Source organism: Anas acuta, chromosome 5 (genome assembly GCF_963932015.1).
Source record: "Anas acuta chromosome 5, bAnaAcu1.1, whole genome shotgun sequence".
Taxonomy (NCBI): domain Eukaryota; kingdom Metazoa; phylum Chordata; class Aves; order Anseriformes; family Anatidae; genus Anas; species Anas acuta.
In genome coordinates, this window is record NC_088983.1 from 54,664,166 (window position 1) to 54,691,141 (window position 26,976).

A 26,976-nucleotide genomic window follows, 5' to 3' on the forward strand; every position below is an offset into this window, starting at 1 on the left:
GTTGAAGCACATTGTTTGGACCTTGTTAGCAATTGAAGCAGAATGGCTGATAGTTGGAAACTCTTTAAAATTGGATTTGGACAGTGTGGAAATGTTGTGGTCAGCCAGGAGCAGGATGTGTAGGTCCCCTTGGAGTCTTCTCCAACATGCCGAGTTATTTTGTTTGCTTGTTTTATGATCTTCTGATAGAGGCAAGGCACTGAAATGCCTCTAATTTAGGCTGAAGGCAACTTTCTGCAAACTGCGTCCTCTGAATTTTGGCTGCTCACTGAGACTGTAACTTTCCTAGTTAACAAGAGGCTTAGATGTTCACACTACATTGCTCATAGAGGGTCACTTTCTTAGTTGGATGCTAAGCAGGCAGTGCCCCGTGGACAGGAGAGGGTCACAGTGCCTGCCCGAAGGACTCACCCTGCAAGCTGCCAGTGCCCTGGTGGCACTGGGGAGAGAGAGGGGAGGTGGGAAGGTGGTGGGGCAGGCAGAGGCTGGGGGCACCCTGAGGGGAGCCGTGAGCAGCTGTGTTGCTGGGCCTTAAGGCAGTGGGAAGGGAAAGGCTTTTGCTGGGAATCTAACAAATGTATGGCACTTGCTGTAGCACAAAAAATCACTGGAAAGCTGCTGAATTTCAGAGCAAGATCAGAGGGAAGAACCTTCCTTGTAAGCACATAGCAATTAGGACAGGATAATTTGTTTTCAAATATTTTAGTTTGACTCTCAAGTGGCAGATTTCATTAGTTTAAAAGGCTATGCTATTCTCTTTTGTTTCATTAAAATCTGGTATTTAAGGATTGTGGATCTGGGGATCCCCTGAGCTGAGTTCTTGCCGCAGCGGTGGGCGCTGGGGAGGGACTGAGCAGGGTTGTGCTGGGCTTTGCTTACAGCTCTGCTGGGGGCTTTCTGGTCACGCTGGCACCTCCAGGCTTCTGCATGCCCACAGTGACCCTTCAGCTAATGCTGCCTTGGAGTCCTGCGGTTAGCCACAGAAAAACTGGCAATTCCTACTTAGAAAGCCCATAGATACAAACACTTTGTGGACTGCAGATGGTCCACTGGAGCACTGGGGAAAATAACCCTCAGTCCAGGCATTTTAGGTGATGAGCCCTTCAAGGACCACTTGAGTAACCCACAGAGTGCCACTGTGGATTGCATTCCCTGCTACAGACACAGTAATTGTGAGTGCTAAGTGACCTGGTTCTGGAGCAGTGTTATGTGAAGAAGTAATTCTTTGTTGTTGTTCTTGTTGGGTTTCTTTGCTGTCAGATTAGCTCCTCGGGTTGACCTGCCCTTAGTGCAACTGAGTGGCTAAATCTGGTGCAAAGTATAAGGTAGGAAAAAGCGTGCAAGAAAGCGAGGCCATCCCTTGCGGGGTGGTTACACTAGGCTGCATCCTTTACTGCAAGATCAACGCCTGCTTTTTGTGAGGGGACGAAATCAAAATTTCTCCCACTATTTGGCTGCATGATCGCTTCTCGCAGGAACTTAATTTAGCAGATTATTGGTTTTGTTTATCTGTGCATGAGGATTTCAATTTATTTATTTTGGTTGTAGCAGCCTAAGGAGTTAGGATTTTACCATCCTTCAAATAATGGACTCTCTTCAACCCTACTGACTGTGCTAGTTCTGAAGCCTGCTGAGATGCTGTGCTATTTTCAGGGGCAGTGTGTTACTACCTACCAGTTTTACAATGAACGGGGGAGGGACCATGTCTTTCAGACAGTAGGCAGGTAGCACCCACAGCAAAGACAGATATTTAGGCACAAGAAATGGAAACAAAAATGCATAAGCACAATCCTTACAACACATGCCACAAAAAAGAGTAGCTGCTTTGTACCTCGAGCTGCATTTTAGCTGGCAAGCAGATGTTGGGGGTCACTTTTTTTCTTTATCTGATCAAAGAAGAAAGTAAATTTGTATTCGTGTGACTTATGCTTAGTTGGAGGTACACAAATACATATGTTGAACATTGTAAGTGTTCTAATACCTTGCAGCTTGCGTGCCCAGCTGCCGTGTAGATTTGTAGAACAAAAGACAAAATGTTTATTACAGCACATGTCGCTTGTGGGTGGTTATTGAGAAGTGTTTCAAGGTAGGCTGATATAATGCGATTCCCATTGTCCTTGGAGTAATCATAATGGAAAAAGAAAGATGTTTAATGGGCTGGGTTTTGTTCTGTGTATTTGAAATAAAAGGATACAAATGTTTGAAAGAAGTGTGTTTAGGTAGACAATAGCACAGTGAAGTAGAACTTCAGTGTATTTAGTTTTTGGAGGTTTGAAAGAAATTAACATTTTAACTTTTGGCTTGTATTGGATTTGCTGGTATAGGAGTAATACTTTGGAGTTGCAGGTGATCAGAGTCTTTGTCTGTGAAACATGTGGGATTTCGCGTTTTCTTTTGTAGAAAGTTAATCTGTTTTTTCAGCAAGATACTTCCACTGTTACAGATGATCCCTTTTCTATTCAGCATACCTTTTGTGCTACCTGATGGCAGTCTGGTTTTGCTCAGAGGCTTTGATATCAGTACATAATCTCTGCCATTGCACTAAGTCTTTAATGCCACGTAAGTGAAGATTTGCTATGCATGGTTTTGCTATGCAGCCTCTCAGTCTGTCCAAATTTAAAACCAGCTGCAGAAGGTAGCTGTGTGGTTTGTGAGTATGCATATGTAGCAGAGGACTAGATCTATGCACTTGAACGTGAAAGAGCGATTCTTGAAAATCTAGTGGTTGACAGTGCTTCAGAGCTTGGGATCTTTATCCTGTCACTTTTTAGTAACTAGGGGTACAAAAACAGTGCCTGTGGAAGCAACGGAGATATTTGCCTTGACAGCTGTACCATGCTCTAGTTTTTGCATCCTTATAGAACTGCAGTGACAACTGCAAGGTGAGTGTTTACTTCTGTTTGAAGTCAGATGCCTCTCTTGCTTCCAAGGCACTGCTTTTGCTCAGTATGGCTTCATTGACAGTGGTGATAGTCTTGGGCACAGGCCTGCTGGTTTACCTGCAGAATTTAGCATAGCATTGCCTGTGCCTGCTGTCAGCCTGACTTGCTTTCCACCAGGGGAGCGTTAGAATAAGATCTCAGTTTATTTTCTGCTGTTGTCCAGGCTGAGCCACTTGGCTGCCCAACCAAAATAACAATGTGCTGTGTGTACCACTGTGCACGCAGACTCAGTGGTCAGGAACACTAAAAATCCAAAAGCCAATGATCTGAGATTCATCACAGAACCTCTGTAGATGGAAAATGATGCAGTCAGCGTGGTAATGGATAGAGATTTTTGGCTGTTGTTTCTGAATACATCCAGAAGTGGTTCTGAAAAGATGTTAAAACACAGTCTTGCCTGAAGCCATTTTGATTACTAAACATCATTAAATGTTCTGATATTCTGTTTGGCACGATGCTATTAAATGAAAAGGTTGTGTGCACAAACACGTGCAAAGAGGCAGATGGGTGTAGAAGCTTCCTGAATTTAATTTCTATTTCTTAACTTCAAATGGGCTGGACTTAGAACTTTGCTTGAATTTGTTTTGCTATTTAAAAAATAGGGGGGGTGGAGGGGGAAACAAGTGCCTTGACCAGACTGACAGAACCTGCCTGAATCTTGTGTTCAATAACACCATTGAACAAGCCTGATTCTTGTTATGGCAGTGACTTTTCCAGCAGTTGAGAGAGCTGATGTTGCGGTGTCGCTGCATCACGTGCCAGGTGAGCGGTGACTCCATCCTTGAACTCCTGTGATTTTTGTGACCTTATCCCATTAAGCAGATGCACAAGTGTTTTGACTAGATGATAACCCCAAGTTTGTACATAATCGCAGGGATGCCATCTGTGCCTGCTGCCTTGCCCTGGGACATCTGTTCAGTAGCTCTAAGAGCATCTGCTGCAAGTGCTGGTGCTGCTCCTTGAAAGAGGCTGTGGGGCTTCATTTGGCACTTGATCAGGGATGACGGAAGTTGTAAAGTCAGAATAAAAACTCTGCTCTATTTATGTTTGGAAGTGATAAAGGGGAAAATTTCCTGAATGAAATGCAAAAAGTAGTCATGCCTTAGTTCCTAGAACCAAAGCACTTAATCAGGCTTGTGCTTACCAGATGGTGCCCTGTCTTCACTGTGCAGTGTTTTAGTGTCTCATGATAGGTGCTAGCATCATAGGGATCAGAACAAAAAGCGCTGTATGCACTCTAAAGATGTTCACAAGTACACGTATCCCAGAGTTGTACTCAGGGTTGTATCTTGTTTGGAATCTGTGAGCCCTCCCTCCTTTGGCCACTTCGACACCATGAGATCAGTAATGCCTTTGAATGAAAGGTCATGTTCTTTTGTCACAGGTGAAAATCCCTGCTCTGTTAAATAGGATGAATACACGAATATGTTTCTTTAATGCAGATGATGGATTAAAACAACTCATAAAAAAATTTCGGGCTTTCAGCTTCAGGTGTCTTATATGTTTTTATTTAACATCGATGCTGACTTTTACATTTTTTGGGGTCATGGCATCCACATCATCAGTTTCCAATTTATGGTGTACTTTTAGGAACCTGAAGCCTTATTTTCTCATCTGGAAGTGAAATGAGCTGTCAAACACACAGGTAGATCTTGACTGTGATTGTGGTAAAATGAAAGAAAAAAAAAAAAAGGAGTAAACTTCAGTAAGTTAGGTATTATTTTCTCCTAAAAATAGCCAGGCATTATCTTCTTATTACAGTACCCTTATGTAAGGTACGTAGGGGTTGAAAAAATTGTCAAGAAGAATTGCAAAGCATGTTGAGTTGATCGTGGAATGATGTCCTTCTGTAAAGCACGTTCCACAGTCTTAAAATAACCCAGCTTTTTGATGTGCATAAAATTAATCTGAATTTAGAAACATGTTTTTGCTTTTTTCTCTTACACATTGCGATTTGAATGAGAGGGACTGCTGACAGATATAGAGAAAGGACTGGAATTGTATAATTGTGTAAAATAAGCCAGTAGTAACCCACATGTTTAACAAATTTGGAGATTATAGCAGTGGAATAGTTTCAGCCAAGGTCACACACTCCTCTGTATTGCTCTTCCATAAACAGTGTTTTTTTCTTGATACATGTGTTCTGAGAATTTGATCTGTCAAAACAGATGTTTCTTTTTAAACAGACATGATCAAAAGTAATAAAATACAAAACACTGAGAAATAACAAAACAAGAAAGCATCCCTTTGTGCTAACAGGCTGACAAATAGGTGACTGTCGCACATGTCTCTTGGAAAAGGTCACAATGAAGGCAGCAGGGAGGCTAACCATAGCAGGAAGTTGACACACAGAGATATCTTAGACCCATCCCAGACTTCATGTGGTTGTGATGCAGCAGCAGAACTGATTGTAACACTCAGCAGTCTCCCTTGGGCTGTTGATACGGATCTCATAGCAACATGGAAAGTTCACACTTGTCTGCTGCTGATGCATTTATTCAGGCAGTACAAGTGTGGAAGACCAGCATGTTTTTTTCCCAGATGCTTTAATCCTTTCAGGATCCCAGACTTGATTGGTTCCAGCATTTTCTTCTTCCTGGTAAAATATTGGGAAAAACCTATAAAAAGACGTGCATGTTAGAGACTAATTCATTTTCTTTCCTCTTGTACGGTAGCTTCTGTTAATCCCCACCCCCCACCCCTCCCCATTTACCTGTCAATTGAAAGATGTAGATAAAAATTGTGCAACAGCATGCCCAAAAACTGAGATAGATTTTAAGAGTAAAATAAAAAATCATTTTCTCACAGGTTGATGATTGCTTGCCTGAACTTATGATTTGCCACTCTTTTCCCTTCCATTTTCCATTTCTTGCAGATTAGAACTTGAACACAGAATAGGCACGTTTATTTCAGCAGTGAGTGGCCTTTATGTTGTAGCTTTTCTCTAGAGTCTAGTTGGAGGAGGAAAGAAAAGATGTTTGCTATTGAGAAAGCTATTTGCAAATGAATTATACTCATATGGTTTATTCAGAGAAAAAACAACCACATCTCCTAAGATGTAAACATGGTGATATGTGTGTCTGTATAGTCAAGATCTCTGTGTGAATCTGCACATCTCCCCTCTCCTCTTCCCCCAAATCAAATAAATAAATAAATATGTAAAGGAAATCAATGCAGGCATGCTGGCTTATGCTGTCTTGCACTATTTAAATACTAGAGATTGCAAATGGGGCTATCCAGCCAGTTTCTCCTGTTGGTGTTTTTGTTGACTGCTGTTTGCTGATGGTTGTTTGAGAGTATCTGCTTCTGATTTGCACTTGTCGAAGGGAGATGAAAAATAGGTGCAGAATTTGTTTGCTGTCATGTTCTTTTCACGTAGCTGAAGAGGTAAAATGTGGTGTTTTATGCAGTCTTGTAACATTCAGCCACAGGTGCAGGTGTACATATATAGTTAGCACTGGCTATTGCAGTAAGCTTTAATCTCTTCTGTTTTACATAAAATGAGTTGGGAGTCTGACAACGAGCTCTGTGCATAAGCAACAAGCTGTTTTTAGTCCAGAAGCAACTACTGACACTAAAGCTTCTCAGATGGGAAACAATGTTGCTTTGCAATTTCCTATATAGTTCACATGATAAAGCATACATGATTAAGAACAGTGTCTGACTGACCTTTCCAGGGCTGGCATACTGCCTTTTTTTATTAACAAACAAAGCATTATGTAGTAAATGATCAGCTCTGTGGCTGTAAGGCAGTATGAAGAATGACTGCAGGAAGCCAAGTGCTTCCCATGACAGAAGCTTGTCTTGTTCTGTGATCAGCCATGTAAAAATGTATGCATTTATACTAATACTTTGGATGTGAGAAAGATGTTGTGTAGGTCTTTTTTGATTTTTCTTTTTTTTTTTTTTTAGTCTCAGTGTTGCTCATCTGAACAAGAGCAAAAGTTCTCTTTAATGACTTCCATTTGTGCTTTGACAGCAGATGGCAATTAAGGAACATGTAACTTTTTAAGTATGACTTCACTGATGGTACTTGCCCTAGTACTTTCCTGGCTTGCAAAACACCAGAACCAGTATCTTCTGTATGTTGACTGAGCTTTTACTGAATATCAAGATAAAATAATAAAAATATCCTCTCCAAATTTCTTTGAGCGTAACTTAGGTATTTTAAAGGTATTTAGGTGGTGGAGGTTATCAAGATTCTGCTCTTCTGCTTAGAGAAATCCTGTTTCTCTGCTCTCTTCATGCTTTTATGTGCATGAAACCAGCTAGTTCCTTCACAACACCAGCCTTTCCTATTTTTTCCTCCCTGTACTGAATATGTTTTTGTACATGTCTGCCTTGCTTTCATTCCATTTTCGTTTTGCCTTTATCTGCCTGTGACTGTTTTTACTTTGCACTTGAGTCTTTAATTGATGTGACCTGATAATGCTCATGTTGTATGTGAAAAATCTTGCAATCTTCTGGCTGTCTGAACAGCGAGGCATTGTCAGGATGAAGGAGGGTTTGAGTTTCTCTTTGGGCCAAGCTTTGCCTTGAAGTTCACCTTTCCAGTCTGTTGTGATCTGTTGCATATGTCCCCAGCTAGCGTTTAATCTGAGAACCTAGTTCCTCCCAAAGATCTCAATTTTTTAGTTTTTGTGTTCTAAATAGCCTCTGCTTCACTGGTGAGAATCATTCTTGAAGTACACACACCTTGTGAAGAAATACTTGTCCATACTGGCTGTTAAGGTCTGTAAAAACAGTAATCGTCAACTGGGTATTGATTATTTTGCATTGCAGTTTTTTTATATATGTATGTATGTATTTATTTTTTTAAACCCCAAACTAGCATCCATTTTGCAACTGCCATGTTAAATTGCTGTCCTCCAGAAGGGAAAAACATGGCACTTCAGAGGCAGACAGGGGTAGGGGCTAGCTGGAAAACCTAACATCTGTACTTAATTGTAGAGGTTTTTCTGCTCTCAGCAAAGGTCTGTATAACCACCTTTGTATATCCAGGGCTTTGTTTTGCAAGAAAAATGAGCACCTTGATTTCATATGCTGTAAATTTTCTCTGTTATCTGAGGGCCAAGACAAGGCTTCGCTATTTCTGCTGTCAACGTGTTGCCACTAGGGCAAAATTCACCCTAGAATAAGAGCTGCCTCCTCCCGCCAGCATGAGGCCAGTTAATAGCTTTACTTTGTTAACTCGACAGTACTGTCCAAGGGCTGTTCCCTTGTGACAAGTGTGTGAAGGTTTTGATTGCTAATGCCAGGTGTTGAGACACCTGATCTATCCAGGAGGCTTTGTTCCCTTGTAAAGCTGAACAATTACAGCTGTAAAAATAAAATTGAGAAAATGAATTAAACACAATTGTGTGTATGGGAGTCCTAAAAGTAAATAATTTTTTAAGTAGATTTGCAAATAGTGAGTACAAATTCCACAATTACCCGATGCTTTTTTACCTTAATGGCTTTTTGTTTGTTCATTGGTAATGATACATAGAGTCCTTTATTTTTGCATTGCCTACAAATCCTGCATTCATACAAAACGTCTTGGTGAATAGAATAAGGATCATTTTCTTGTCATTGAACCTGTTCTGTGGATAAAAAGAGGACTTCAATTTCCAGGACAATCAAATGGTTTTGAACATGAGCTGTTTTCATGTAAATGGTATTGCCATTTTTATAATGTGCTGAATGCGTAGTACTTGTCTCTACTTCTTTTTAAAAAATGGCCTAGTAAATCCATGCTGAGTAATGTCTTTAGATTGTGACCTTCCGTGTGGTATTTACTTAAGGAACTAGGTGAACTAAGAAGAACGCGACAGAAGCAATAAATAGACCAAAAATGGAGCTGATTCTTCTTCATGTTTTACCTACAGCTATTTTGAACTGGAGAGCAGTGGACTACGGGATGAGATTAGGTATCACTACAGGTTTAATGGGAAGTCAAGAACAGAGGTGTTCCCTTACCGCCTGGCAGATGGACAGTGGCACAAGATTGCTGTATCGCTTAGTGCATCTCACCTTCTGCTCCACGTGGACTGCAACAGGTAAGAAAACGTCTTCAGTAATATAATTCTTTTAAAAATGCTCTCTACTTACAGGGCAAGACTAAAACTGCAAAAGGAGATTAAAAAAAGCTTAATTTAAAAAGTACAGCAAACAGTAATGGAATTAGAAAAGGAAAAGAAAGCATTAAAATATTACATTACATTGTGATTATGAACAAATGTGGAAAAGGTTGATTGCTGACTGGGGAGTATTAAATGCATCTCTGTTGTTCAGGCACTTGCTGATGTTATGTTTGACTGTGATTGCATTTAAGAGTGATAGATTGCTGTGCAGTCTTTCTGTTGTGAACTGCTTCACTCAGCATACCTGAAAACTTGAAGAATAGATAGATGTGTCAGAGGCATTTTAATTTTATATTACATAATTGAGCAGTGCAATTTTTGCTGATATTCCACCCACTGCCCTGCTTGGAAAGTTCCAAGAAACCTGGCAGCTTCTTTTCACATGTATAGAACTGATGCTGCTTGTTTCTGGAAGGGTGTTCTGTCATTGAACTTTTTTTCCTTAAGAAGTTGCGAAGAGCACAAGAACAAGACGGCAGATTGTCAGGATTTCAAGGAATAAAAAGGCAATGACCCAGGAATCTTTCTTCTGATGCGACATGATCTCACAACATATTGAAGACTGGCTTTTGCTAAATTAGTGGTTGATGAGGGAACTCACAAAACTCAAAATTGGGACCTTCAAAAGTAGTCTTAAGGAGTGAGGAAAATGAGCTGTTACTTTCACATATTCCTGCACTGAAACAAGTATGAAAATATTTTTTGTATTTGGTGAGAGGATCAGTCTGCTGTATGTGTTTTGGAATTGTTGGATTTAAATGGATAGGGCGATGGTAGCTGATATTTCTTCCTAAAGTCCTCATTTCAGGCAGGCAGAATAAAGTTATGGGACTTTTATGGCAGGACATGCTAATTGGAACATTTGGAGAAGTTTTAAAACTGCCCAAAGTAGTTATGAAGTACTGTCTTAAAAGGAATGTTACAACCATTTTCTGCAATTGCATTGACTACTGACAGTAATAACCTAATCTCAAGGAAGGTTGCCTATTAAATCTTTTTGTTCATACCCTAAAAACAATTATATGCTTAGAGCAGTTTTGATTTCATTCAGGCATGAAATTTATAATTTGTAAAGATTGTCTTTGTCTTGGTCTTCGGATTTGTTTATCTTACCATTATTTTTTATTGATTATAATTTCCTTTTCTTTTCTGTTTATTGGCATACTGGGTTTTGGGACAGATTCCTCATCTCCTATGTTTTATTTATTTATTGTGTTTTTTTTTTTTTTAATATATATATATGTATGTATATATATATATAGTATATATATTGATGAACAGTAATTGTGTTATGGAAGACCTGCTTAGCAGATTTTTTTATTATTTTTTTTTGCTGGCTGCCTTCTTGCATGCGATGTTAAAGGAAGATGACACAAAATGCCTGTCTGGTACAGAAGTCTATCCAGGAACAAGAGAGCTGCATAGTGTCATGGTTGATGTTCTTTACAGTAACAAGAAGCAATAGATAAATACAATTACAGAATAAGCTGTGCTGTCATATGAGGTGGTAAATACATATAGACGTCTCTGTCAGCCCCTAAACAGGGCTGATGGATCTAAGAGTGTCCTCTTGGCTGTTCCCAGCATAGCTTCATACCTAAATATCTATTTGGCCATGGATTTGTGGCAGTTTATGACAACTCCTGCATAAAGTAATAGGAATAGTTTTGAAAGCAAGACTTGTATACAGATCATAGTGAAAACTTAAATGGTGAGGGGGAAAAAGGAAAAAAAGGTTTTAAAGTTCCTGACTCAGCTGTGTCATTTCTGTTGGGTTAATTAGAGACTTTTGTGAATGTTGGTGTTGTAGTTTGCTTTTTATTTTAGCCCCCTACATCTTTGCACTCAAAGGAGGAGTCAACATATTTTTCATCTTTGCACTGGCATTTCTGGCTGACACTACAATAAATGTCAAAAGATGTGAAAATGAAATGCTTGGTCTAAAGAAGGGCAAGCCAATGAAGCGGATTTCTGAGCACTAACAAAACCCCTAAGTTTTCCTAAAATTAGAGTCGAGAAAACTGCAGCTGAAAGTATGCACAGAATCCAGTGTTAAGGACTGTAGATTTATATGTAAATGCCACCCTTTTAGGCTGTGGGCAGATGCCTAATGAGAAGCAATGCTTTTGCAGACTTAACAGGGAAGGCGAATACGACTGCATTCAATAGATTCACCTGTCCAACCTCCTGCAGAGATTCGGGTTTTGCTTCTCTTTTGGAGAGTCCATCAGAAAAAAAATTAGCTTCAAGCGTACCTGCCTAGTGAAAGGGGTTCTGCACTTCCTTCTTACTCTTTCCTCACCCTTGTTTAAAAAAAAGAGGGGGATAAAAATGATGAAAAAATCACAGCGAATCACAGAATGGTTGAGATTGGAAGGGACCTCCAGAGATCGTCTAGTTCAACTCCCCTCCTCAAGCAGGGTCACCTAGACCATGTTACACAGGATTGCATTCAGGTGGATTTTGAGTATTTTCAGAGAAGGAGACTCCACAGAGAGACTCCACAGCCTCTCTGGGCAGCCTGTTCCAGTGCTCTGTCACCTGAACTGAAAACAAGTTCTTTCTCATATGATGACGAAACCTCCCGTGGTTCAATTTATACCCATAACCCCTTGTCCTATCGCTTGCCACCACTAAGAAGAGTTTGGCTTATCATCTTTACGTTGTCCCCTCAGGTACTTACAGAAGTTGATAATATCCCCTCTCAATCTCCTCCTCTGTAGTAGGCTAAACAGGCCCAGCGCACTTGGTCTTTCCTCATAAGGCAGATGCTCCAATTCCTTCATCATCTTCATGGCTCTGTGCTGGACCCTGTCTAGAAGTTCTGTGTCCACCCTTTGGATTCCTATGGGATTTCTTTAAGGGGGTTGCAACTTTGCATCCTTACAAATGTGCATGAATTTGTATAAACACAGTGTTCCTTTTGTTTTCGGCTACAGTAATATACTATACAAGACTATTCTGGTAAGTGACTTGTGAATAATGTGTTATTAAAGTTAGCCTGCATGTGAAATTGCACTGGAAGTATTTGCATTGGGAAAAATATCCAGACATAACGTAATTTTGCTACAGGATTTACATCGATACCCAAATCCGCCCTCTGGCTTCTGAAAACTGCAGTGTGTCGGAAAGCATTGCATATGAAACTTTTAAGTTGTAAAGAGAGTTAAATCTACTTTTATTCCTTCCAGTCTTACCACCCACATTAATCTGGTTTGTAAAATTGCTTTGACATTGGGTACTTGATTGTCTTTTGGATTCAATTCAAAGTTGATTTCTGTTTTTCACACCTAGATAGTTTAGGGTAGGCTACCTGAGTACTGGTAAAAGCCTTTAGTGCTTTTAAGAGTCATCTTTAAAACAGTATAATTGCCTCTATTCTAATGATACGTAACATGGTGGGGGAGGCGTATGTATCAAAGGAGGTGTATCTGCACAAGTACAAAAGTGTCCTTTTGAAATCAGCTCCTACTGTGCATTACTTGCTGCTTTTGGCGCTCTTTGATGAACAGGGAGTAAGAATTGTTGCTGAGTTTGATGCTCAAGCTTAGAGCTGCTGGCACAGGAAAATGCTTGAGAATCCAGGCTAAAAACCCACCGAAAGTCACTGGACTCTGTTTTCACTGACATCGAGAGCCTTTGCATTGGATCTAGGAGGTAGCCTCTAGCCAGGGATACAGTTCAGACTTTTGGCATAAGCGGTGGGTGTATATGCACATCTGTAACATTTTGGTAAGGTTCAGCAAGCTTAGAAAAAATGAAAAGACTATATTCATTATGAACGTCCAACTGATGCACAAATAAAACCTATGCTGAAAGCAACATGGAAATGAATTTCACTGCTATTGCTTTCCTTCCTGATGTTACACCTCCAGTGCTAAGTCCGCTAGTGGCATGCAACTCTTGTTTTGAAACATTGGTTATGCTTTGGAGCTGTGCTTTCTTACTGCAGGGAAAAGGGAGTTGTCACCGGCTGCTTTTCTGGTGAATACTTAGACTAATCTAGAGCAACTGTCAGAGGGTCCTTAAATAACCTGTGGTCCTAAAGGGTTATTGTGTTGTGAAATAGGCTCTGTCAAGCACCTTCCCAGATTTGTTCTCTTTGGGGAGCAGAGGTAAAGGATCCTGCTGTGTGTAGCTGCATTGTCAGGAGGTTTTCAGCCCCAGGAGATTGTCAAGGCCTATTTTAAGTTGGCATTTGTTTTCAGTTCAATGGGAATTAGTTTCAGCTGTAGCAAGTGTGTAACGTTGCCCAAGAGTGAGGGAATAGCATTGGGGCTACAATTTAAGAGGTGGTGGGAACTGTATTAAAATGCATTTATTGATAATTTATTAAAGAAATATAAATTCTAAATAGTTTTCAATGTATCTGATTCATCTGCGGAGGTGATCTGAAGGCTGCTTGCTTTTCATTTTTATTTTTGCTTTATTTCTTGTCAACCCTATTGCTGCAAAGGTACACACCTGTCCGAAGAGCATAAGTATTTCTTTCCTTGAACTTTGTCTGCAAGCATAAAAGGTAGAAGGCAATTTGCTGCAAAAATAAATGCTTTCCAGTAAAAATATGTGCTGAAGTGCATTTTATTATGAATACAGCCTATAGTTTTGATGCATACTTGTAGCTGTTTGATGGGAGTAGTTGGTAAGTGTATAAGAGAATAGATTATAAAACTGGAGCAGGCTAGGAAGTAGTCTTCCTCTGAAAAACATGTTGTTGTCGTCTTTTATGTTTCTTCTGTTAGAACAGGGCATTAAGGAATTAAAAAATGCATGAGCAGTGAGAACTTTTTAATTGGAAAAATAAATAAATTAAAGCAACGTTGTCAAACTATGGGAACCCAATACCTCTGAGTCCTTATAAATAAAATCTTCCAGCTGCCAGTGTGACGTTTTTAACTTCTTTAGATAAACTCTGGTGACTTTGATTAAAGCATAATAAATAAAAGAACATTTAAAGTGATCCCTTTAAAGGAGATTCACCGCTTTACTTACTGTAAAACACTTGCTGTTGAAAGAGGAGATGGCAAGGTGGTAGTGTTACAGAGTTAGGTAATTTACTCTCAAAACAGTTGAATATGATCTTGTGACCGAGATTGCTTCTCTGCTCTATGCTGTAGCAAAAACTGTCACAGAACTGGTTACTTAGGTAGAGTACTATAATTGTGCATTACAGGTGCACCCAACAGCTGATTTGTGGTATTCTTGATTGGAAGTTAATTTTCACCTACTGATTGTCCCTCTTGTTTGACAGAAAGGCAATAAACTCATTAGCATAAGAGAGATCTCCATCTGGCTTATCACATCAGCTGCTGTCAGGCCTGTATCATTATAGTTATTGTAGTTAAGCTGCAAGAAAATGTTCAAGATGCATTCAGTGTGACTCAAGAGAAGATGTTTTTTCCTTGTTTTTATTTTTCTTATTTTTTTTTTAAGCCAGGGTTTTTCATTAGATATCCAGCACAGCAGAATGGTAGTATGGATGTGATTGAAGACTGAAAAACGTTATCTCTTAACCCGGTCTCTGTCTATGACGAATTTTTTTTTAAATCCTAGATGAATCAGGAGAAATTCATTTTTATTTGTGTACGCTGCATTAATAGAATGGCAAGAAGATCATGAGCATGCAAGTGCTGAAAATGTACTGTAGAAAACAAAAACAAATTATTATAATCTGTGGTTGTGCCCGGCTGTCTTAGATCCTTTGCCCTCCCCTAGAAGAAGATAACACATGGAATCAGTACGAGCAGTGTCATCAGCTGGCTACCCTATGCGGGGCACTGTGCTGCAGCACAGGGGCCTTACATAGCTCCCTGTAGTTCCTGGTAGGAGCAGAGCATGCAGCTGCTTTGGTTGCGTGAAGGGGTTTATCCAGGTCCTGCTGATGTCAGTTATTGAAGAGGCTCCAGAGTTTTGTTAAGGGCCTAAAATGGGACCTTGTGTCAGTCCCCAGAGTCTGACAGTTCGGTGGAGCCAGTGTTTGGTAGCTGCAGAGCCCAGCTGCTGCTGAATAGAGACGTAGCAGTGCTTCTAATTGCTTTTTTACATTTAGATTTGGGGCTTGTGGTGAAAATGTTGACAGACAGGTTCATGACTTCAGCAGGGTAGGAATAATGTGTTTATGCTTTGCTATTGGCATCTTGCATTCATCATATTTATGTGCTGTGGGTGTGTCAGAGGGTGGAGAACAGTGGAGGAAATCATTCTAAATCAGGACTGGCAAGCTTCAGTTGAGTTTGTTATTCCCTAACCCGTGTGAATAGGTGTATTATCCCATTTTCTCTCTTTGTTTTTGGTTCTTTGTCCAACATACTTTATTTTTAACATCAAAGCAATAATCCCTTAAATTGGGGGTGATTAATTACAAGAGCAGTCCCTGAAAAATTTAGCACACGTATGCAGAGAAATGTATGTGGAGCTTTGTTTCTGTGGATATTTTTTTTCAGGGCAAATCTATTACTTGACTCTATTTTCTGTTTATTTGTCAGAGTGCTAATGGGGTCATATGGACAGAAAGATCATCATGATTTGAGAATCAACTACATAAAGCAAATATTTTGGGTTTTCCCTTTCAGATGACAAAAAATGATTATCTTTCACTAACCAGGCAGATCAACATAACATAGATCCAAAACATAAGTGAACTCTCCCTTGTGAAATCATTAGCTAAACTCTGGAGTTCACAACTGGAAGTCACAGAGAATAACACTGGAGCTGAATTGAAAAATGGCTGAATAATTTCAGTAAATACTTTTATAAAAAGCATTGGACTTGGGCCAAATTGCAGATGAGAACCCCCCTGAACTCTTCAGAAGTTGTCTTGTGATCTGAGTCTCCGTACAGCAAATAATCCAGTGTCTGATCACTGTGGGGTGTGAGAGAAAGACTGAGAAAGCAGTGGTGAGGCTGTTCAAGTCCGTGAAACCAACCCAGATTTTTCTCAAGTGTTTTAGTTCTTAGGGAAACTTTCTTTGACAATTTGAAATAGGAAGAATTCCCAAAAGGTAATTGTTTTTGGAAATCTAAACTTGTCAAAATTCTCCCGCTGCAGCAAAGTGGAGGCTGCTTGTATCAGCTGCTGCTAGCCAAAATCTGACATTTCCCATTGCCGTACTAACTTGGTGACCAAGCAAACCAGCAGTGGTGTAGGAGATATCACATTTGTTCCGAGGCTGTGGGGTGCTTGGAGGTGGAAGGTGTCAAGGCTTGGAGATACCGTGTGTGTGGCCGTCGTGGCTCTGGGTGTGAAGTGGTGGCAAGGACATGGTGCAGCAGTGGTACGCTGTCCTCTCTCGCTTTGTGTCACACACAGAAAGATATTTGCAGATTTTGCTGTATGTGGGAGAACTCTGTCCAGGCCCCAGGTATGTTTAAATGGTCCTGGTGAGTCCAAGGGGGGTAAGTGGGCTCAGCACCGAGCGTGGGGGCAACTGAGTGCCTGGTTCTGTGCTGTGAGGTGAGAGCTGCTTTGTGAATGTGCTAGCAGAGAATGGCACAGGCAGTCCAGCCTCATGTTTCAGTACTTCATGGGTAAGTGTTTAGTGAGCTGTCATCTTTTTTTTTTTTTTCTTTTAATGAAACGCGAGATGTTGGCTGCTGTTTTTAGTTTCTTAATGATACGAAGAACTACTCGTAGTATCAATGCAATGATACTCGAAGGAGCAGCAAGGTGAAAGCTGGTAGCTTGATCCTCAGCACTGCAGTAAGGTAACGTGCTCTTTCTAGTTCTATGGCTTGTTTTCATATCTGAGTCCAGTCTCTAATGAAAGAATCAATAGAAGCTGTGTTACATAATTGTGCTGCAATTCTAGCGGCATCCCCTTCAGTAGGACAAAAATGAAAGCAAATAACTGTGTCAACTAATGCAACTAAAAGAAATTCCTAAGCCCCAGCTGACTCTTTTCTGTGTCACGCCAGCCACTTACCTTAAGCTTGACTGAAGGATGTGCTGTGCAGTGTCCCTGGGGTGAAATTCTTGCCCCATTGAAGTCTGCAGTGAAAACTCTCATTGAGTTCAGCCGAGCCATGCTTTCACCTCTAGAGCATGTCAGATGCTGAGAGAAATGAGCTCCAAACCCGAATGTTGTCCCTGGAGAGTGCTTTTCTGTCTGTCTGCCTGGCAGTTTCCATCAAAACTTAATTTTAGAACCAATATAATGGCTTGTTCTGTGTTTACTGTATGTTTCATGCACTTCCTCAGTCATGGCCAATTAGTTATTATAGGGAGAGAGTAATGTTATCTTTCAAACCACCGAGGCTAAAATGGGCAGTTGAAAAATACCATGGGAGAATGGAGATCAGGGTTGGCTGATGAACCTACGGTAAGGACTGGGGAATGTGGAATGAATCGGACCTCTGTGGGGTTACCGAAATGGCGGCTAATGGGGAGGACTGGCAGCTCTGGGGAGAGCCACGTGCCATTGCACAGTGCTGAGACAAAACTAACGAGAGGGCTCTGGTGGGAGCGTGGAAGCAAAGGCAGAGAGTTAACAAGCAAAACTTACGGTCCTCAGCCTGTAGGTACCTTCAGTCGTGAACAGAAATTGGCTCTGGAATATGGCTGAAATTATTTTATGATGATACACAAATCATTTAGTGATGACATATACCCCTCGATGAGATGATCCTGTGACAAGGTACTTTGCAAGGCAATTAATTCTCAGCAGACGATTCTTTTTGGGGGTAGGGAGGGGGGGGGGGGGGAAGAAGCTGTTTAGTAGAAATGTTGCTTGTGGCTGGGTTATTTTTAAATTTACTTTTTGTACCCGTGCAGAAAGGAGTTGAATCTTCTTACAGTCATATCTGTCTTACCACACTAGATAAAGCAGCTTGGGTGTTGCGAATGAAACAGAGAAGAGGACTTTTGTGAAAAAGAGTTGTTTCTAGGCTGTAAATGTAGTGTGCTTCAGTTTCTGTTCTAAATGCCAGCTGTGAAGGCCTGTGTGCTGCAGATCTCGGGCCAGGGACCAGCATGTCCCTGTATAATTTATGTAGATGGAATGGAAGCAAAATTTCGGCACTGCTAGTTCTCACTTAACAAATGTTTTATGAAAAACACCAACAGTAATCTTAACTTTTCCATGACAGAATGGAGATGAAATAAACCCTGTAACCATGATTTTACCTCTTTGTTCTGGTAGAATTTTATACGTGGATTAATTTTGCTGCACGATCTGAAGTACCAGTGTTGCTTTGTGCCATTATGATGATGCATGTTTCTACCCTATTGCTTTCTGATACCAGATAGGCTTAATTATTTACTACTTGTTTTATAGATACTTCAATGCAGATTTTTTTAATCTTGTATGTATCTCACTTTAAGAGCTTTTTCTTCAATTTGTGGGGAGAAGAGCTTTTTTTAATATTCTCACTTGGAAGAACTGATGGAATTCATTTCTTCCTCTTTCCAGAATCTTTTTTAAGTGCTTGGTCTTCTGTTACTGATACTGGGATGTGTATGAGCTTTTAGTACAGTGTTTAGTAAGGTAACAAGTGAGAGTGCTGTGCTTTTGGCCTTCTTGTTAAGTCTGCTTTAATCAGTGTTGTGGTTTAGAAGCTGATTCAAAGCTTGCTGATGTTATAAGGTGTCTTTTAGTGACCCTATGAGTTTGTCTTCTAATTATTATAAGTACAGTTATCTCCTTGTGTGTTGTGGATGTTTGTGCACATCATATAAACCCCTCTTGGTACATGTTTTATGCTCTGGTACTCAAATAGTGATAGTTGCTCACAAGTGGGTAGAATGCCAAAATATCTTTGGTCAGTTGGATATTTATTTGAGAGGTGGTATTTATTTACAATTTAGATGTTTAAAGGTAAGTAACTGAATTCATATGAATTTGTGAGTGGTGGGTCTTGTTTTTTTTTTTTTGTTTGTTTTTGTTTTTGTTTTTTTTTAAGAGAAGTCTGTGCATGGCGATGACATTTCCTTCAGCACTTGAAGTATTTATTTTTCTTTGGACCCAAACGCTACCTGATGCTCTGCTGTGGCCAAGCAGGTTGAATATGGTAAAGTTAGCATCTTCACCAGAAACAGAGACAACTGCATTTCTCTTATGCTTCTGCTACCTGCAAATTATGTGCAAATTTTATGGGCAAAACCAAAGTTATGAGCCACATGCTGTTGGCCTTGGGTGTAACAGGTCAAGATGGACTTCAAGGAAAGACATAAAAAGACAAAGGGTGCCAAATCTGAAATGTTCAATAACCATCTGGGTATCATGTTAACGGGTTTTATACTAAGAACCCAGTATTTTTATTTGGGGGGGCGAGGGGAGCGGGGTGGGGAAGGATAGTGCAAAGTGTTCTGAATACGTTATATGTAAGACACAGTTGATCTCATAGTTTGTCCTATTTTTTTTTTTTCCCACAACTCTTGAAAATCCTAATCCAATGGCCAAATTACTATTTCTGACTACAGCTAACTTCCTGGGGAATGGAGCTACTTGCCATCTCAGAGTAGGATCCATTTCCTTATATGTTGTAGGCATTGGCATATTTTTGCCTTACTATGTTTGATTTCAGTTATTTTCACATACGTAGCCAATGCCATATAACTTAATGGGTCCACTCCTCTACCTGGAATCAGTAACAGTGATCCATTTTAGTTTAATGTGAAAAATCATTGATAGTTTCATAGAAAACTGCAAAGCCTATTTTATGTATTTATTTATTTTAAAAGAAAGCTTCATGTAGACAGATGACATCTACCTGTGGAGAAGGACTGCCCCAAACCTGACAGCAAAATGTGTGTTTCTCACCATCTTTCTTTTCATTTGTTTCATTTCCTCCTGTTGCTGGAGGATCTTAAAAGTTAATTTGCATCTCTTGAATGAAAAAAGAGGTTGCTTATAGAGGTTTAATTACATACATTTTTGTTTTTGAATTTAGATTTCGTAGTCAAAATAATAAAACTGAGATGTGCATTCACTTACCTCAGCGATTATATAGGAAAATCAGTGAAATCGTTTGCGTGCCATAGAATTTAGAAGAAATCAAAAACTGTGCATAGGCTCTTGAGTTTTTTACCTCACGTATGCTGTTACAGGACAGCTATTTTTTGTCTACCAGAGCTGAAAAGTAACTTTTGATTAACTAGTTTGCAGTTACTACAGTATGTTCAAAATTTAATAACAAAAGGCTTCCCTCAAAACCTGATATTTTAATCTAAATTGCTTTTCCCTGTTAAGTGTTTTGAACTCCTATCTTATGACAGAAGAGATAGCATGAAAAATCAAAATTTCCCTCAGGAAAATTATTTTTCTGAAATAGAATGCTGGAAAGTGAATGAATAATTTAGTTAAAGTTGCTCTAGAGCTGAATACATGTCAAATAGTGCATCCTGTCTGTAAACACTACTAAAAAAAAAAAATCATGTTGTTGTTGACACATTTTCACTGGGAAATATATAGAAAATGAAATGAAAATATCTGGTATCCTCATATTTCTTTTCGAGTCTTAGACTAACACCAGTGTTGTCTGTTAAAGCTAGGTACTGGTGTATCATCAATTTCTCCATGCACCTGGGATCCAGGAAACACGTTGGACAAAGTTTTAGAAGTGGCTGGTTATTTCATGCAATGGGCTGTGTTAGGAGGTATGACACTTGCTCTGTCAGATGTACGAAATTTTTGCAGCCTCAGCTGGAGATCATAGATAGCAAGGATCAAGGTGGTCCGCATCTCTGTGAATTACCTCTGGAGGAAAAAAAAGCTAGTGCAAAACATGAGAGAACCTCCCCATCTCCCAACTTATTTCTGTTTATTAAATTGAAAAAGTTTAGTGTGCTATAACAATGCGTTGTGCATACATGTGACTTACCCCTACCCTCTGGGGTTTATATATATATCTAGGGTGAGGGAATGTCAGATTTGACGGTCAGGTTCTGAATTGCAAAAATGTGCTTCAGTGACTCACCCTTATGTCAGAATGTGCTCCTGTGCAGTCGCAGGGGCTTGCAGAGGCTGATTAATGTACAGTAAGATGAATCATCCCCTAGAAACAGTTATGTCTCTTCATTAATGAAAGTGAGTCTAGAGGACGAGCTCCACTGCAGGTGTAAACTTCTGCAGCATCTAAAATGGGGTGTGATGAATTCAACACCTGATTGCTACATAAATATTGATAGCTTTATGTGAGTAAATCAAATATATAAGCCTGTTCTTTGATTAGTAGAGACCAGAGGCTGGGAAATGAAGTTCCTGCCATGCCTCAGTCACAGCAACATTAGACTGCAACTATTAGTTTCTTAACGATACCCCTAATAGAAGATATCTCTTGGGCTTGAATCTAGCCTGCAAATTGGATAATGCATATTTGTATTTGAGCAACCTACTTGTACTTCAGACCTGAAAGAATTTGGAAATTCCATGATTTGTGCAGCTAGTTTGCAAGCAAATGTTGAAATTAGAGTCTTTTTTATGTTCAGCAGTTGTGTTTCTAGATCAGCCTATGTTGATTTATGCATTCTAATGCAAACAGACACAAAGTTTATTTTCTTGTTCTACTAAATATTTCAGCTATTTCTAAAATGCTTCTGGCTTGGCAAATATTATATGTATAAAGTAGAGCTATTCCACCTCAAAAGTGGACATACTCACCCAAGTGTGAACTTTCACTTGTTAAAGTTGCATGTAAGAAACCTACTTTAATACATGAGAAAACTGTCTTTTTTTCCTTTTTTTTTTTTTTTTCTTTTTCCCCAGAAGAAGCCTGGCCTAGTGTGTGAGATGCTCCGTCTGCTGTCCTAGATCTTGGGCAGTGTCCCTCTCTGACTCAGTCTTTGTGATCTTGGATAATCAGTTAGTCTTTCTGTCTGTCTGCACACATGTAGAATGCTGGTAACAGAGTTCCCCTATTCTAATGGAACATTGCAAAGATAAGAATCATTTTAAATTGAATGGAAGGTAACTGTCTCCTCGCTTGATTTTTAGAGAGAGAGAAAGATTTGTGTCTGCGTATTTATTTACATGCAGATATTTTAGATATGCTTCCCTTCAGGAACCCACTGATTCTTTTCCAGATATTCTTTCTGTGTTACTGTATTCATTATGTCACAGATGGCTCTTAGGAACGTGTCTTTGAAAAACGTGTTTCTGAGGATTCTATAAGAGTACTTCATAAATCAAACTGTAGATAGAGTAGATATGGTCTGAACTTTTGGGTAGACCTGTGCGGTGTCAAGAGTTGGACTTGATGATCCTTAAGGGTCCCTTCCAACTCAGGATATTCTATGATTCTATGATATATAAATTAAACAAAAAAGCAAAACAAACAAAAAACAACAACAAAAGACCACGAAGATATCAGGGGTCTTTGTCAATTATTTTTTTTTCTTATTATGTTTAGCTAAGAGGGTCAGTGGTTAGTAAATATATACTGAGCATGAGGATTTCACGAAAGGAAAGGTTTACAGTTGTATTCTTCTGTGTCTGTGGTTTAGCTCCTTTGAAATACATTGGCATATGGACAAAGCAAACTTTCTCTTGGAAAGTGAAGGCAGTAGTCATAAATCTGAAAGTCCAGAGCTTCTATTAACCTAGAGACCTGGGTCTCCTGGTGCTAGAGGGGCTGTTCAGTGTGCAGTAACTTTAGAGAGCACAGTTCCCTGGAATTTTTCTAAAAAAAAAAAAAAAACCAAAAAACACTACAGTTTTTGTGAAGCGTATTGCATATTTCTCCATGTGAGTATCAAAGCCAAGTGTATTGGAAACTGATATCCCAGGAGCTCTAGACCAGTACTTAATAAATTGGAAGTGTAGTAGGTACAGTTCAGCTGCTTTCATGCCAAATACAAAGTATTGGCCAAGCTGAGCAATAGTGATGCTCCTCTACCCAGAAAATCAAGTAAGGAAATGAGAATGAGGTGAAAGCTTAATGGAGCTGTAAAAACAAACAGACAAACAAAAGAAAAATACAAAACAAAAAATCCATTTGTTTCTGTTCAGCCTGAAAAACGCTTTTTTCTTGCACAAGAAAATCAATGCAGGAAAGGGGAGTGGAGCAAAGTCTTTTTTTTTCCCCATTTAATAAACAATAATTATAATAGAATTTGATCTTTAGATAGTTACTTTTGTCATTATGCTTTGAGATAGATTACAAAATGTTTGTGCTCCATGGGTTTTTCACAGTGTAGAAACTGCCTGAAAATAACCTGAATGATCACTAGGTTGTGATAGATTTCTGAGTGGTGTTTGCCCGTGGATAACCTAAATGTCTGGGTGAAACCCTGTTCCCCACAACTTACACGAGTAACACCTTAATCTTTTCCTGCGGACAGGGGTCTTCAAATACCCACATAGTCTCTCCCCTTCTCAAAAACCTGCTTTAGGAATGGTGTACCACTTCTGTTCCTGTGATTTTAAACAAGACCCTAGCAGCCAGGAGACGTGCCCAGCTCCTGGCTTGGCTTCAGCTGCACACCCATGAGCCCCATTGGTCTCAGTTGCCAATGCCTGGAGCTGGTGCTGCCTTGTTCACTGATGTTTAAAAATGCTAATTTTTTATTTTTATGAAGTCCATTGATTGTGAATTAGTAAACTTGACATGTTTCTTGGCTCATACTGATTGAAAAGCTGCTTTTGTTTGGTTCCAGTTTTTCTCATCTGTAGCAGTTTTGCATTCGAGTAGCTGTTTCTAGCCTTGCTGGGAAGGTCGCCTGGATTTATTTATTATTTCTTAATCACTCTACCTTTTTGTCAAGAGTTGCAATTTTATTATTATTATTATTATTACTATTATTATTATTAATTTTTAATTTATTAGTGAAGTAGTATATCGTGAGCCATGTTTTTGGTAGCCTGCTACAGTTTTTTTTTCACTGTTATGAATTAACATGCACTATTTGACCTTTTCATTTGCCAAGAATGTAGAGAGTATTACAGTGATAGGCTGTGTGCCTGCTTACTGGGGCCCTTTTGCTGATGTTTAACATCATACAGTAATAAAGTTCACATTGTTCAGGAACCCAGTAGCATGGTCCAAAACATCCTTTTATGTAGAAAGGTAAGTACTGATCTACTTTGCTTGCATCGTCAACCTGTTACTTATTCGGCAGATCCGTGGAGAAGATATACATATATATATATATATATAGATTTATTATATTATTTATAACTGTAGGCAGGTATTGTAGAGTTCCTTTGTAACCTTTAACTTGGGGTAAATAAAATATTCTTCAATAAGTAGTGTTCTTGAACCTGTTTTGTTGTTTGTTTGTTTTTTTTTTTTAAGCATTGAGGTTTTGCCAGAAGTGGAGTTCTTGATGGAATACTGACTAGTCATGCATTTATTTACTTGTTTAGATCAGATGTTTTTCAGTGAGGACATTGTTAATCTAAGTCACGATTGAAGATGTGCTACATATCTGAAGAGAAATTCCTAATGTGGGTAGTGTAATTCATTGATTGGATTTCTTGAGTACCTTGATTCTTTGTTCCTTGTTCAGCATTTTACAGCAGTTTTGCATTTGAGTAGATGTTTAATTTTGCATGAGGTGTGGCAAAAAGGTTCTGCTTACACTTTAAAATATTGATAGAGATACTGCATGTGAGATTCCTATAATTCTCAAAACATGGTTTAAAAGAATGCCATCTTGTTTCGCTATTTTAACAGGTAAAACAGCTCAGCATGGTCATTTTTATAGACAGTGAGTAATTAACTAGTAGAAGAAGAAATGTTCAGGAGCTTTGAATATATCATGCTGATGAAAAGTGATGAATTAGGGCTGATTATAATACATTTGAACAATAAAATTATAACTATTAGAAGTCTATTTACTACTGTGCTAACATTTTAAAACTGGAATTTTTACTTAACTGTTTGTGGTGTTTTTTTTTTTTTTTTTTTTTTTTTTTTTTTTTTTTTTTTTTTTTTTTTTAAGGAAACCAAGTTTTTTTGTTTGTTCATTTTTAAGATTGCTTCCATTTAGTTTTGGCAACTGATGACCTTCTTTTCTGGATTAGCAAAAGTGAGTTGGGGGTGGAATATATGACTCTTTGTAGTTAACTCTGTAAGAACTTGAAGTTCTTAATACTTGGAGTCCATTTCAGGCCTCTGCAAACCTGTAAGTTTTCAAATGGCACAGCAACATACAATACAAAAATTGATGATTATGCTAGGTGCGCCCAAGCTAGAAATGCTTGGAGTGTAAATGGGAAGATAACTGTGCAATGAGTTATGTTGAATGACTTTTTTTGTGTGTCTGTTCATTTTTCATGTTCATTTTAAAGCTTTAAAGAAAGAGGAAAAAAAATCCCACTCTAAGCACATCAATACTTCACAGCACTTGGCATGTTAAGAGTCTTTTCTGTTGGCTGTCATGCTGGTGTGATTACAGAGCAACATGTAATCCCTGTGAGCTGGACAGTAATGGAAACATATTTCATCATCTTCTCAGTAATCCTTATTAAAAGTTCTGGCTTTATTATGGAGCAGTAGGTTCATGAGTCTCACCTGTGGAAGATGGCAATATGAGAAGCCAGGGTCCGTGACTACTTTGGTCTTAAATTTTTTATAATCTAAAATGATGGTATCATCAGTGTAGTAGCCTGAGTTCCTGAATAAGGTATCACGTAAACTTCATTACTGCTTTCTTAAAAATAAGCAATTAAAAAAGCAAAACCTTTTAACAACAACAGACATTTAGTTTTTTAATTTAAAAATAAGAAATGTTGCAGCTGTTCATTATGAATTAATTTTAGAAAATTTTGGTGGATATTACTGCATTCACATGCAAGTTTATGCAGTATATAAAGCTTGCTTATGGACCTGATGTTATTTGTCATTTATTATTTGTAGATCCGTGAAAAACAACTGATAAAATATCTCTGTAAGACTAGGTACTGAACACAGACAAAGAGGTCCTGGTCTGTATCAGACCTGTGCCAGTGACATGGGCAAGCTGGATGTGCAGGGGTGAAAGCACACATGTGGAACACCCAGGCCAAATGAATTCAGCAGAAGCCAAAAAGGAAGAAGTGCATACAGTGAAAGGCCCAAGCAACAGGGATAGATAAGAGATGCAGTGCCGAAAAGGCTGTGGGAGTAGGAGGTGGAATAAACTGTCTTTGTGGAGCCTATTCAAGATTCTGAACAGTATGAAAATCCCACAGTGTTGTTTCTCTGGTTGTATCTCGTTTGAGACTGCTCTTTTTTTTTTTTCCCCATAACTGATAGCTGAATTTGAAGGAGGCTCTGAAGATAGGATGGTTCTTCATTTTATTGTTTTCCCTAGCAGGGTGGGTTCTGACATTGTGTTTCTTCAGCCTAGTGCTGCACAGTTGGACAAGGGAAATTGCAACTTTCTTCAATCTTCATGTGTTTTGACACATCAAGTGGTTTTAACAGTTTTTGTTTTCCCGTTTCATTGTTGCTTTTAAAGCTATAATATGCCTTCAAAAATACCGATGATAAACATGAAATGTTTAACAAAGGTGTTTTTGTTTTGTTCTTTGCATGTTTTCTTGACAAATGACTTGGACTAGCAACTTCTAAGAGGAAAAATATGATTTGAGTAACAGCACTATATTCCTTCTACAGGATTTATGAACGTATCATTGATCCCCCAGAAACGAATTTGACACCTGAAAGCAATTTATGGCTCGGACAGAGAAACAGGAAGCACGGTTTCTTTAAGGTAAGCAGATATGAAATAGCCCATGAAGGAAATTAGCAAGTAGGTGGCCAAATACTCCTGATTAGTTGTCTTACACTCCTGAAGTCTGATTTGTATGAATTTTAGCGTAAACCATGGGCCTGGGATTTGAGGCAGGTGCAACACTTAGAGAAAAGAATCTGTTCTTGCAAGGTAGAATACTATAATTACTGACTGTAGTGCCCAATATTTAGGTTTTCGTTTGGGTTCCTTACTTTGGGTTTCAACCAACTGCGGCACACCTCCGTGCTACTTCTGTGGA

General features: G+C 39.1%; 1 protein-coding gene across 4 annotated transcripts in view; it reads left to right on the top strand.

Annotated features, from left to right (window-relative positions):
• NELL1 (neural EGFL like 1) overlaps positions 1-26,976 on the top strand; it is a 284,268-nt gene that overhangs the window by 30,744 nt on the left and 226,548 nt on the right. For all 4 annotated transcript variants that reach the window (XM_068684942.1, XM_068684943.1, XM_068684941.1 and 1 more), the window contains exons 4-5: positions 8,810-8,980; positions 26,600-26,696. In XM_068684942.1, the coding sequence (XP_068541043.1) occupies positions 8,810-8,980; positions 26,600-26,696 (268 nt within the window). The remainder of the gene's footprint in view (positions 1-8,809; positions 8,981-26,599; positions 26,697-26,976) is intronic.